Source organism: Triticum urartu, chromosome 2A (genome assembly GCF_056163025.1).
Source record: "Triticum urartu cultivar PI428250 chromosome 2A, HENAU_Tu73, whole genome shotgun sequence".
NCBI lineage: Eukaryota > Viridiplantae > Streptophyta > Magnoliopsida > Poales > Poaceae > Triticum > Triticum urartu.
In genome coordinates this window covers 1,709,208-1,722,342 of record NC_141874.1, presented here as the reverse complement: position 1 = coordinate 1,722,342, position 13,135 = coordinate 1,709,208, and the positions used below count along the sequence as shown (strand labels likewise).

General features: G+C 41.8%; 1 protein-coding gene and 2 pseudogenes across 1 annotated transcript; 1 reads left to right on the top strand and 2 right to left on the bottom strand.

The window, feature by feature from the left end:
- The window catches only part of LOC147982663 (uncharacterized), a 108,596-nt pseudogene that overhangs the window by 65,481 nt on the left and 29,980 nt on the right, over positions 1-13,135 (top strand).
- On the bottom strand, positions 5,595-6,382 carry LOC125528688 (uncharacterized; annotated as a pseudogene).
- LOC147982665 (uncharacterized) lies at positions 8,716-9,517 on the bottom strand. The gene has a single exon (XM_087542631.1). It carries the CDS (start codon positions 9,442-9,444, stop codon positions 8,860-8,862), a length of 585 nt encoding a protein of 194 aa, XP_087398757.1. The 5' UTR covers positions 9,445-9,517; the 3' UTR covers positions 8,716-8,859.

Sequence of the window (13,135 nt, the reverse complement as noted above, 5' to 3'; positions counted from 1 at the left end):
GGTGAAGAATAACTTACTCTGCACCTTGGGTGATGAATAGTAACACTATGTGTGTGTGTATATATATATATATAGGAAAATGGGTTAGTACTACTCCGAAGACCAACCTGCTCATGCGTTGGTGCGTCATAAAGTAAATAATTAACATACTATTAACTACCGGCCTTATCCCTTGCATGGATTAGCTTTATTTGAAAGTTTGTTCCGTCATAGTAGGGATTCTGGATGCATAGTATTTATCCACCGTAACAATACCCCCGGGGGCGGAGACAGGGGGGGACGAGCGGGCCAACGATCGAGAATTACTTTAGCAGGAGCTGGTAATTAGCGATAGATTTGCCTGATTTCACGTACTTGGCCCCCCTGACGCAAACATAGACTCAACAAACATAAGATAAAGGCCCATAAGAAGGCCCAAGAGTCCAAGACCATGAAGTCCCTTCGTAGAATCCTACACCAGAGTCATTACGAGGCAATTAGCGCCGCCGGCTGCCGCTAAGTTATTTCCTGCTTTCCGTTCTCGTCTTCTTGATGGCTCTCATCTCTCGATCAGACTCAATTCAGAGTAAATCAGACCATCCCGATGTCGCGAGGGGCAATTCTGTAGGCTGCACCAACAGATTCTCCTATGCTCCAGCTAACTACCCAAGGTTAGCACTAGTGGCTACTGTCACCAATCTCTCTCAACTCCATCTTATATATGACAAAATTGTACTTTTAATTTAATTTACTTCTGATTGTAAGATCAATGATGCTAAGTTCTCTCCTGACAAAATTAATAATCTTTTTGATCGTTTGTTAATGAGAATATTTGATATATTTTTATGATAGGAACGTTATTGATCTTATTGAGAATTGTAGAGCCCAATTTAGATTAATACAAATATAACTATGTTTTTATTCCATCAAAATTACACATTATTATACGAACCGCAATTTTTTTTCTTCGCTTGGCCCCCCCTATACCTAAATCCTGGCTCCGCCCGTGAATACCCCGGCTAGCGAAAACAATATCCGGTGGTGTCGATCGAGGAAATGCACCTCATCCAGCCGGCGGCCTTCACCGTACGTGCTTCTTCCACATCGCCGCACTTGACAGGTTTGTAATTGCCGATCGCACTTGTCACATTATTTTCTCATTTCTTAAAGATTGCAGGACGGGAGTTGGGTAGCCGAGCTGCTCGACCAACATGAGATTGATCCATGCGGCACGGTGACTCAACTGTCCGGGCGAGATGCATGCGGACGGCAGCGGATTGATGAGATGGCTCGAAGATGGAGAAGATGCGTTCCACGGTGGCTCAATCATGACGATAAAGATGCGGACACACACCCCAGAGTTGGTCCGTTGTACGTCCTTCGTATGAGTTGGCGTTGATTCACTGGGTTTCCTATAGTTGGGTTAGCTTGCTCCACATCTGTTTGTTGCTCTTCCGATTTGGTACAACACCGGCGGAAACGTGCTATATATTAGGGTGAAATACTTGGGCTGCATATAATTATCTGGATCTGTCCGATGTATAGTGCTTCATCAAATGAGTTATATATATCGAAATATGTATGTGGCAACCGTTTTTTTCCTCTTCGGGCGAAACCACACATCCCACGCGCGAGATCGTGTTTTGCGAAAAAATTAGCGTTAAGTGGGGTTCGATCCCACGACCAACAGGTTCACATGTAGGCTGAGTACCACTGGGATAACTTCATTCGCATGTGCACAAATAGATTAGCTAAGTATTCAGGCTGTCAAAGTTCAGATGGATCCAAACCAAGATTGATCCATGTCGTGCTCGCATAAATAGAAAAGCTTGGGCACTCGCTAAATTAATCGGCACTTCTATAAACAAGTGACTAGTGTTCAAAATTTTCTGCTACTATATATATCGGCATCTCAATTTTCGTACATCTCAACTTCCGCACTTCTATATTTGTTTTAGCTGATGATGATAACTTTGGCCCGAATGAAAAAATTGTTGAAACATTCCCTGGTAACCTCTGTGTAAACCTGGTAACATATGAACACACACATCATGGTAGGTTTGACTAGGGAAAAAGTTGTTGAATTTTACCACGGTAACTTCTATGTTCATAACATGGAAACTTAAGCTCCGCGGATCTGATAACTCACGTACAAACACAGTGATAACTTTTTGACCTAAGGAAAAGAGTTGGTGAAACATACTCTTGTATTTTTTGTGTAAAATGTCTAGTAATATACGCACCGCGGTGTTGGTAACTTATGTACAAACACCATGGTAAACTTTGACCGGAGAAAAAAATTGTTAAAAACATACCCCTGTAAGTTCTACGTAAATAGCATGGTAATATATCCGTTGCAAATCTAATAACTTTAGGTACAAACACCACAATATCTTTTACCTAGGGAAGCCAACTTACAATCAAGCCTGCACCTCCGCGCCCCTCTTGACCACCTAGCTGGCATCACCACCGCCGGCGTGCGACAACAACATTGGAAGGAGCAGGAAGAGACTTCACTGCAAGGTTACATTGCCTAGTAGGCTCGCGAAATGTTCAACGAAGTGTGTGTCTTGTTCTTCCTGGTGTGGGTAGTAGTTGTGGTCGAAAATGACATGTAACTTTTGACCAACTAAGGGCTTTAAAGCAGCGTAGGCTTGATAATTTGCATATAAACATCATGATGCCTTTTTGACTCAGGGTAAACCAATATTTGAAAATATACCTACGATAATTTTTGTGTAATAGCATGGTAATATACTCATTGTAGACTTGATAACTTACGTCCAAAACATCATGATAATTTTTGACCTGGGAAAAAATAACCGTTGAAACAATACTCTGGTAATTTCTATGTAAAAAACATGGTTTTTAAGCAACCCAGACCTGATAACTTACAAACAAAATCATGTTGATTTTTTGACCCGAGACTTTTTTGTTCGAAACATACCGGTAATTTCTATGTAAATAACATGGTGATATAAACTCCAATAACCGATATACAAACATGGTAACTTTTTGACCCAGGAATCTTTTTGTTGAAAAACACATCGCCGCTAGCTTATGTGTAAATAGTATGCAATATACCTCCCTCGTACTCGATAATTTACGAACAAAACACCGTGGTAACATTAACCAAGGGATGAAAAAGCTGTTCAAAAATATACTCGCGATAACTTTTCTGAAAATAGCATGCTAATATACGAACCGTTCACCTGATAATTTGCGTATAAACAACGCAGTAAATTTGACGAAGAGTGAAACAGTTGTTGAAAAACATACCCTGGTAATTTTTATGTAAAAAGCATGATCATATAAGAATTCCATACTGATAACTTAAGTACAAACACCGCCGTGACATATTTGACCAAGGAGGAAAAAGTTGCTGAAAAATATAGCACGATAACTTCTATGTAAGTAGCATGATAATATAAGAATTCCATACCTGATAACTTAAGTGCAAACACCGCGGTAACATTTTTGACCAAGGAGGAAAAAGTTGCTGAAAAGTATAGCACGGTAATTTCTACGTAAATTGCATGGTAATATTAGAATTTCATACCTGATAACTTAAGTACAAACACTGCGGTAACATTTTTGACCAAGGAGGAAAAAATTGCTAAAAAATATAGCACGTTAACTTAAGTACAAACAACACGGTAACATTTTTGAACAAGGAGAAAAAAGTTCCGAGAAAATATAGCACAGTAATTTATATGTAAATAGCATGGTAATATACGAACCTCATACCTGATAAATTAAGTACAAACACCGCAGTAACATTTGACCAAGAGGGAAAAATAGTTAAAATACATACTCGACAACTACTATGTAAATAGTATGGTAATATGTGAACCTCATATCAGATAACTTAAGTACAAACACTATGGTAATTTGCATCTGAAAAAAGGAGGGAAGAGGACGCCCGAGTTTGTGAACCATCTAAACTAGTGTAAAACGTCCAGAAAAAAATCCAAATCCCAGACAAGTGAGTCTGTCTGTTTGAATTTTCAGTTTCATTCGATCTCATCTCAGGAAGGTACAAGTAGTGTGTAAGTTGAAAGAATTCAATAATGTGGCGTAGCCCAGTTGGTTGTTGTTGCTAAATATGTTTTGGTAGGTTGTTGGTTCGATTCCCCTCCATTGCATTTTTCCACTTTTTTTCCAAACTGCAAGCGCACAATCGGGACGGGCCTGGGTGGCCCAAGAAATCGGGTGTGGTGGTTTTGGCAATCTGGCACACGGTTGCCAGTTATCACAGTCAAAAATGTTCGAGGGGCAAAAGTACGAACGGGGAGAGCACCATCCTCCATGACGGCAGAGAAAAAAAATATATAGGTGCGGCAAAGAGAGGTTCAGGCATGACGACCGACGACGCCATGGGTCCAGTCGACACCAAAAACGCGTGGTTGCCCCATGTGGTTTCCCGGTATAACATGTGGGCCAGGGATGTCAATGAGAGTATAGCTTTTGATCCTGGTTGGGATCCATCCTTTCCCGGTGTAACAAACAGGTGTAGGGTCAGAATTGATCGGGATCTGTAAATACGGGGTATCAACTTCAGGGATTAAGAATTCAGGGTTCATTTTCAGCGAGCTCCAACAATTTAAGGTTTAAAATTGGGTTTCGGTCGTCCGTCATGGCATTTTTCAGAAAAGTCCTTGTGTTTTGATGAAATCAACCCGCGGTCCGGATTTAAGTCACACCCGAACCGTTATTTTACATTTTCCGAAAACCCCCCTGATGTTTTAGATAATTCATCCGCGGATCATATATAAGTCAAATAAATGCTTTTTTAAATCATCCATATCTTTTAAACCGTAACTCCGATTTGAACATGTTATATATGAAACTTGATTAGAAAAATATGTAGAATATGAATATGAGATTATTTTTACATGTTAAGTATGATAAATATTATTTTAGAATATATTTAAGTCAACCAAATGATTTTCTAAATTATCCGTATCTTTTAAACCGTAACTTCGATTTTAACATATTATATATGAAATTTTATTAGAAAAATGTGTGGAATCTAAATATGTTGTTAATTTTACCTTTAAATATTGTTCAAATATTGTTTTGGAAGCAAAATTATAATTTATAACGCAAGATCCATTTTTCTTTCATACCGGCGGCGATCCGAATTGCAAATAAACACCCCACTATAATCATATAGGGAAAAGAAAACATTGCTAACTACACATGCATATCTCTGAAAAATGTCACAGGAGAAAACAATAGATTTCTCATCGCGGGAGTGAGAGATAGCGAGAGAGAGAGGGAGAGAGAGACGCCTTAGGATTAACCATATTCAAACACGTTTTTGTTTTGTTTTATGTGAACACCGAGGCCATCGCCGGCGAGGGTGAGAAGGAGGATAAGCGGCAACACAAATATGATGCCTCGCAAAAATAAAGAAGATGGACCTATTGTGGTCTTGAGTGATGGTTGTTGGGTTAAGAGCGTGTGTTATGTTTTCTCTCCCGTTGCAACGCACGGGCTCTTTTGCTATATATATATATATATGGTCAAAAGTACTCAAAACTGAGCAGCTATGTAAATTTTTTTAAGAAACAAAATTGGAACCTGCATTAAATTGAATTCTTCATATAAGCTTAGCGATAGGACAACTTGTCCGGCGGCCGCACCTCCCCTCTAACGACGCCCGAGAGGTCAGCAGCGCAGGGGAGGTTTTGTGAGACGCCAAACCAGAGTCCAAGCTCGGGAACGTAATCCGCTTTGCCATACAAGGGCACGAGCCAGTCGCCGACGAGGGTGTGGCCGTAGACCATGGCATGCTAGCTTGTGGTGGCTGATCCAGGGCGGCAGCGGGAGGATGTCGCAAGTGCCAGAACCTGCTAGATAGAGCGGACGGGTCTCGGACCGCGGCCGCACCTCGGCCTTGTCCGGATGGAGGAGGCCATCAATGATGTAGAGGTCTCGGGTGTCTTGGCCGTCAGGGACGTACAAGTCCGTCGAAGGGACGGAGATGGCCATGGGTATCTCCTTGACTCCATGGAGGCATGGCAGGGTATCGATGTAGCGGAAGCCATCGATTCATTTGGAAGCGTAGCATGCGGTTCCCGCGGTCGCCCAGGATGACCAGGCGGTGGGGAAGAAATGGGCCTCCAGGGAGGGGGAGAGTTGCGGTGGCCCCATGAGCAGCTCGGGTTTTGGCAGAATGATTTTGGGCTCCGCGGCATCCGCCGTAGCCAGCCAAATCAGTGTCGCAAATCCTTCTCCTGTTGGTGGCACGGGCCTTGGCGGGCGTCATTATATTGTTGGCCATGCGCGGCCGCCTCTTGTGCCGTCGGGTCAAAAAGATTCATTTTGGAGAGGTCTAAGCGCCTCAGCAAATACACGCCCCGTCATACAACCCCAGGTTTACGAACCGGCCACTCATCTACTTGCTATGATCAAATTAATCCAAGCAAGTGAACTGACACAAGCAGATGATTCACCGGCCGGCGGCGAACCTGGAAGGAGAGTGGCCTTCTCGTCAAGGCGTGCCGGTCCGACCAATCAACGACCTCCTCGTCCATCTGTCTGGAGCCAAGCCGATGCGGCGTTCGTTATCTGTTGGAGCCAATCAACTTGATTTCTTTTTTTTCTTTCTCGAAAATATTCCGATCTATTCATTGAACATCATGAGGATACAACGAAAATAAAAAATAATAAAAATTACATTCAGATCCGTAGACCACCTAGCGATGATTACAAGCATTGAAGCTAGCCGAAGGCGCGCCACCCTCATCGCCCCTCCCTTGCCGGAGCCAGACAAACCTTGTTGTAGTAAACGGTCGGGAACTTGTCGTGCTATGGTCCTACCATTATTCCATCTCCGGGGAGCCGCCGTCGTCTCACCTTCCTAAGCAAGACACAAACCTTAACAGAACTCAAAGAAACGTCTAAAAACGGAGCACTCCCGTCCGCAAGGGCCGGGATCCATTGCGCTCCCATGGCCCTAAGGCTACCGGAGACGAGGCGGACCTACAACGGTGCCGACGAGAGACAGAGGATCCCTACTTTTCTTGGGAATATTAATAAACATTAAAGGTTGATCAAAAAAATATTGATCTGATCCTAAAAATAATATTTGACTTTTCTTGACACAGTAAAGACGCTCATACATACACATTTACACACTCATCCCTATGAACGCAGCATGCACACCCTACCTCTACGAGCACCTTTGAGAGAAGCCAACATATCATCTTCAGATTGACGAAGTCGTCACAAACGTCTTCGAAATCGATTAAAATGTCTCCTTCCAGTAAACGCGCATCGCCGGAATGATATAAATAAATCCAGAAAAATGCGAGCACCAGTGTCAAGTCTATTGTGCGGAGATACCACTGTCCTCTTAACCATACAACAAGAGATTGGTTCGCAAAAAAAATATAAAAACTATTGACCTTGATTTTCTGGCAAAAAAGAAACTTTACACTTGTTGAAAATGAAATGTCAGAAATTCGACGTTCGCCCAGGCACGGGCGCGTGATTTTTTGGCAACAAGAGGTTGGTTCACAAATCCGTTGGCCGCTGATTGTCGTCACGAATCGCCGAGCACACGGGTGCTGTTCTCTTTGTAGAAAACCCCCATTTGTTTTATTTAATTACACATAAGGCCCCTCAAATACAGTCATAGATCGGTTTACCAACGAGCTACTTGTACGTGAACCAACCTGTGGTTGGATGGTTAGAGGGACTGTGATATCCCAGTCCATCAGGGTTCAAATACTGGTGCTCACATTTATTCTTGGATTTATTTCAGGATTTCCGACGGTGCACATTTAGTGGGAGGAGACGTTCCCGTCGATGACGAGGTTACTTTATAAATTTCAAGATAATATGCCGACTCAGTCTATCGAAGGTGCTTATAGAGGTAGGATATGCGTGTGTGTTCATACGGGTGAGTGTATGCGCATGTATATGAGCGCTTGCGTCTGTACCGAGTTAAAAAGACAAGGTACTTGTGCAGAAAAAGCTTTTTTCCACATGCAGCTAAGGTCTGATATCACAGTGCCAGAATGCCTTCAAGGACTTGAGTATTTCCAACAGAGCTAGTGCTCACATAGAGTTTTGACACCATATAGCCTTAAAGTGAAGGGTCGACTTTTTGATGCGCATCTCTAGCATGGCCAACGACCTGTACCAAGTCAAACCTCAAGATATATCACAACGAATTTCGTCCGACTAGAGCCACCTCTGGCCTAAAGGATAGGAATTTTGTTGGAAAATTTTCTTTAGAGCCCTTTCATTTGTAGTAATATATTCATATTTCTATGTACACTTCCAAGGATAAAAACATTAACCTAGCCTCTGTTAGAATATTAATCCAAGGCCACCGTCCATCATTCGATGACCAAGCAACCACACGAGCATGACATCGACATTTGTTAACGAGGTTCACTGATATGGCTACATTTTCGGGGCCTGACTATGGGCGCTCCTTCCCATGACGCCACTACAATACAGCACCCTGTCTCCCGGGTGCTGGCACACGCCGCTGGCTCCCCCGCTTGTCCGTGCTATTATGTTGGCATAGGATATATCGTGTGTCTACCCTCTCATATATAAGAGGCATAGGATATAAGTGTCCTACTTGGACACAACTCCATATCCTATCTAAACACAATACAACTACAAGTCCAACTGTAACCTAGCTTGTACAATAATATTCGACGCAACTATAACAGCCTCGATGAAAAAAAAATCCCTATCCTGTGAATAAAATAAAGAAAATCTATTTTTGAGATACATGCCATCTCACTGCCTATGATATTTATATTTCTATGATATTCCTACATCCTACATGAACCAAAGGAAGCCTTGGTAGGTTTTTTCTTTGGTAATAATAATTGTGTGCATTTTCATTTTTCAAGCGGCCGGACTACTCTTGTTGAGGATGCATTCTTTACGGCACTCTTCACTCTTCTTCTTCTGCGCGCAACAGCCCTCGAAGCATTTCAAGTTTTCCTCTATGGCTTTCTTATCGGCGGGGGTGGCCTTGATGTAGCAAAATCTCGAGGCTGTACGGTAGCATTCGATGCGAGCACCGTCCTGGCAGATAGGGTCCAGGCATGTCACGCTGAGGTCGTTGATGCAGTGCTGGCCAGCAAATTCTTCGACTGTCTTGTTGCCGGGGCAGGCCCCATGCTCGTTGACGGCGGCGCAGAGGGCCACGTGCCCCCACGGCCATTCCGTGAAAGCGAAACCCTTGCTGTCTCCACCGACCTTGGTGAGCTCGGCGAACATGCCCTTGATGGACTCGACGCTGTCGGCATCGGTGCGGCAGGCCGTCTCGACCATGGCGGTGCACGCGGGGTCCTTGCTGCAGAGCTTCGAGTACTCGCCCGGGCAGCTGGTGGAGGCATCATCATCCTTCTCTAGATCTTGCCCCCTCGCCACTGGCATGGATGATGTGGCCACCATCACCACCACCATGACTAGGGTGACGGCCATCGATCAATCTTGTTGTCGATTTCTACTCTTTTAGCTAGCTAGTTGATGGGCGCTGGTACGGTGTTGATCGAGATGCTAGCTAGAGCTGCATTATCTTCTCTCCTCATATCATCATCATATATATATATATATAGGAATAGGCGATCGATGGCCGAGAGTCGCCCTGGGGTGATGTGATTGTGAGGCCATGAGCCATTGGAGCTCCATACATGCCAAATTTAAATTGGTGCATGCACTTGTACTACTAGCCTACACGTGTTGGGTGCGGATACAACAACTCCTGCTCTTGAGCCTTTTCTCCAGTCTATCTAGCTAAAAAAAGAAGAAGGGAGGGACAATTTACAGTACGTTTTCATCATGCATGCCACAGGATGAATGTCTCAAAGGGAGTTGACCTAACACTAGAGTCTAGAGTGGTGCAAATTATGCCCCTTGCTTTCTTCCATCTTGTTTCTTTTGAATGGTCAGAAAACAAGTTGAACTGCCGAGTGGATTAGTTTCAGTTTCAGGTATTTTCTGCCGCTACATCTATCTAGACAAATATAAAATATGATGAGTTTACAAGTTGTGACGCTAAAAGTCAAAAGTCAAAACTAAGCATGTATTCAAAAACATTAGAACTTGCATTCCATTACCACTCTCATACTCATACCTGAAATGAAAAGAATGATTTTTATTTTTAGTTGCAAGTGTAGTTGATCAGAAATGTCATACCTGCTCTATGTTTCTGAATTTTTATTTTCAATTACAACATTGTCAGTGACTTAAAGATGAAGAGTTTGTACTTAACCAAACTGCTGTTTTTTTTTCATTACCAAACTCTGGAAATTAAATCAGCATCTAAAAATTGTTGATCAACCAAGTTAAAAGTTCCTTTCTACCTGGGTTGGATTCATCTTCAGCTAAGCCGATAGCACAACAGTTAAAAATAACTATTTGATGGCAAATCTGATAACACTAGGGAGTTAGAATTTACAGCATATTCCCCGCAAAAAATAAAAAAAGAATTTACAGCATATTTTTCATCATACCATAAGATGGATAGATGCAAAAGTCGTCAACACTAGTCTGATAGCAAATTATGAATGCATGCACACATACATCCTCTGTTGGTTGTTAAACATGTAACGACGGCGATTGTGCTTCAACATATGAAGGCCACGCATCATCCCTTTCTATTTGCCGCCATTGCTGCCATTCTCGTTGCCAGACCTACTGCAGTTGCCATTATCGTTGTCGGAGCCGTCGATGCCACTATTGCAGTGGCCATTGTCTTTGCCTTTGACGTTGTTGCCATTCTTGCCATTGCCTTTGCTGTTGCTGTACGCTACCTCCATACCGGTGAAGAGGGAAAATTCCTTGACGGGATCCATCTCGTCCCAGTCCTTATTGAATTTCATGCTATCCAAGAAGTCCACGACGATGAACCTGCCGGCAGGGATAAAAATTTCAACGAAATTTCACATATTTCAATGGGTCCGAAAATATTTTTAACCCTGAAATTTCAACACGGTCAAAATAAATTTATATTATGTTAGAATTCATTAAAATTAAGTGAAATTTGAAATGTCAAAATCCAAAATAATTTCCCAAATATGAGGTCTGAAATTATTTTGTTTCCGAAATTAAAAACCTTGCCTGCCGGAACCGAGGCTGACGACACATGGATCCATTGTACAATATGGGATATATAAATCGATACGGAAGCAGTGCAGAACCGCATCACTCTCCTCACCAACACTTGCATCCCCCTCTACCTTCCTCTTCCTTCTTTACATATCAACACTACTCCTCTCAGAGGCAAGACCAAGATGTCTGCCATCGTCTCACTCTTGTTTGGCCAACAGCAGCCTCCACCGGCAGCGTCGTCCTCATATGGGCGTCTTTGCTGCCGCAGAGGCTGTGCTCTCCTCCCACTTCTCTGACCTTCGTTTGGGTCCCTCTGGCCTTCTCTTCGCGATACTGTGGGACGTAGAAGATGGTGCCTTCTTTTCACATTTTTGTTCACGTATTCAAAATTTATTCGTGTTTCAAATTTGTTGTGGATTTTCAGAATTCTTCTCCATTTTGAAATTTGTTCTAAAAATTTTAAAATTTTGATCAGAAATTTGAAAAATGTTCATGCTTACAAAAAAGTTCGAAAATTCAGCATTTTAAACTTTTTTTACAAACCAAACAATATTTTGTTTCAAAAAAAGTTCCCATTTCCAAAATTTGTTCAAAATTCAAAAAGGTTCACATGTTTCATTTTTTCACAAATGGGTATTTTTTGGGGAATTTCAAATAATGTTCCTGTTTTAAATTTTCTCTACAAATTGAAAAAATATTTTCCTTTTCAAAATTTGTTCACATATTCAATAAATATTCATTTTTCAAAATTTGTTCACAAATTCAAAAAATATTTGCATGTTTACATCTCGTTCTCAAATTCAAAAGTATTTGGGAATTTAAAAAAGTTCCTTTTTCAAATTTGTTCACATGTTCAGAGAATGCTACAGTTTTCTAAATTTGTTCACAAATTCGGAAAATGTTCATCTTTTCAAAATTAGTTCACCAATTCAAAACATGCTTGGGTTCTGTAAAATAGTTTTAATTTTGTTATTGTTTTTGAAAAAACTTTTAGTTTTACAAAACTTAGTTCATAATTTAGAAAAATGTTCTCGTGTTCATTTTTGCTCATATTTTGTTTCTAAATTTGTACTTTCCCAAACTAATGTTCGTGTTTCAAAAAGTTTTTCCTTTTTTTTAAATCACGCTTGATTTTTTTTAAGTTTTAATCTGCCGCCTATTATTGTTCATATGCACCTTGGCGCCATTTTTGACACATAACCTGAGTTACTACAGTGGTTATGGATGCGGTTTCCTAGCAAGAGGTTTGAGTTCGATCCTTCACCAATATGTTTTATGGAATTTTGCAATCTTTTTTTTTCGGATCTCGCTGATTTTGTTTCTTAAGGATTTCTTGGAGCAGAATATTCAGAAAGGCACGCTAGCATAAATGGTACTAGCACGTCTGGTCGCTAGCTTGGCCCGACCTAGTCGAATATCCACCTGTGTGTGCGGCCGATAATCTGCAGCAAAGAGCGGCAGTTAGGAGCTCCCGGGGTACGCGCATGATCGAGCTGATGTCCCGCAGCCTTTGATTGCTTCTCAGTCGGACCTTTGCGTTCGAGGATGGTTGTGTGTGCCATCTGCATACATGGGCCCAATAATAGGGCTTCCTTCTTCGCACTTTATGTATATGGGCACTTCCTATTTGGCGCTTTAGGCAACCGTTAGCATACATTTTGCAAACGGGAGAACACAACCCCTCTGCGCTGGGCCGGCCCAGCTTCCCTTTGTTTATCTATTTTAAGAACGCAAAAAATACACTCTAGGAGGGAATCGATCCGCCCATGTCCCACATTGAGGGACACACTGACCACCGCACCACTCAACAAGATCTGATAAGTTACTCCTTTTTATCGTTTCTTCTTCTCCTTCCCCTTTTCCATTTTCTTCTTTCCTTTTTTTATCTTCTTTTTTTTCCTTCTTCCTTACTCGATGGAAAAAATAAATAAATTCGTCAACCTTTTGGTTTTACGATGATTTTTTTTGAAAATTGAAGATTTGTTTTCAAAATTGATGAAATTTTTCATTTTTCGATGAAGTTTTTTCAAATTTGATTTGTTTTTCAAACCCGAAGAATGTT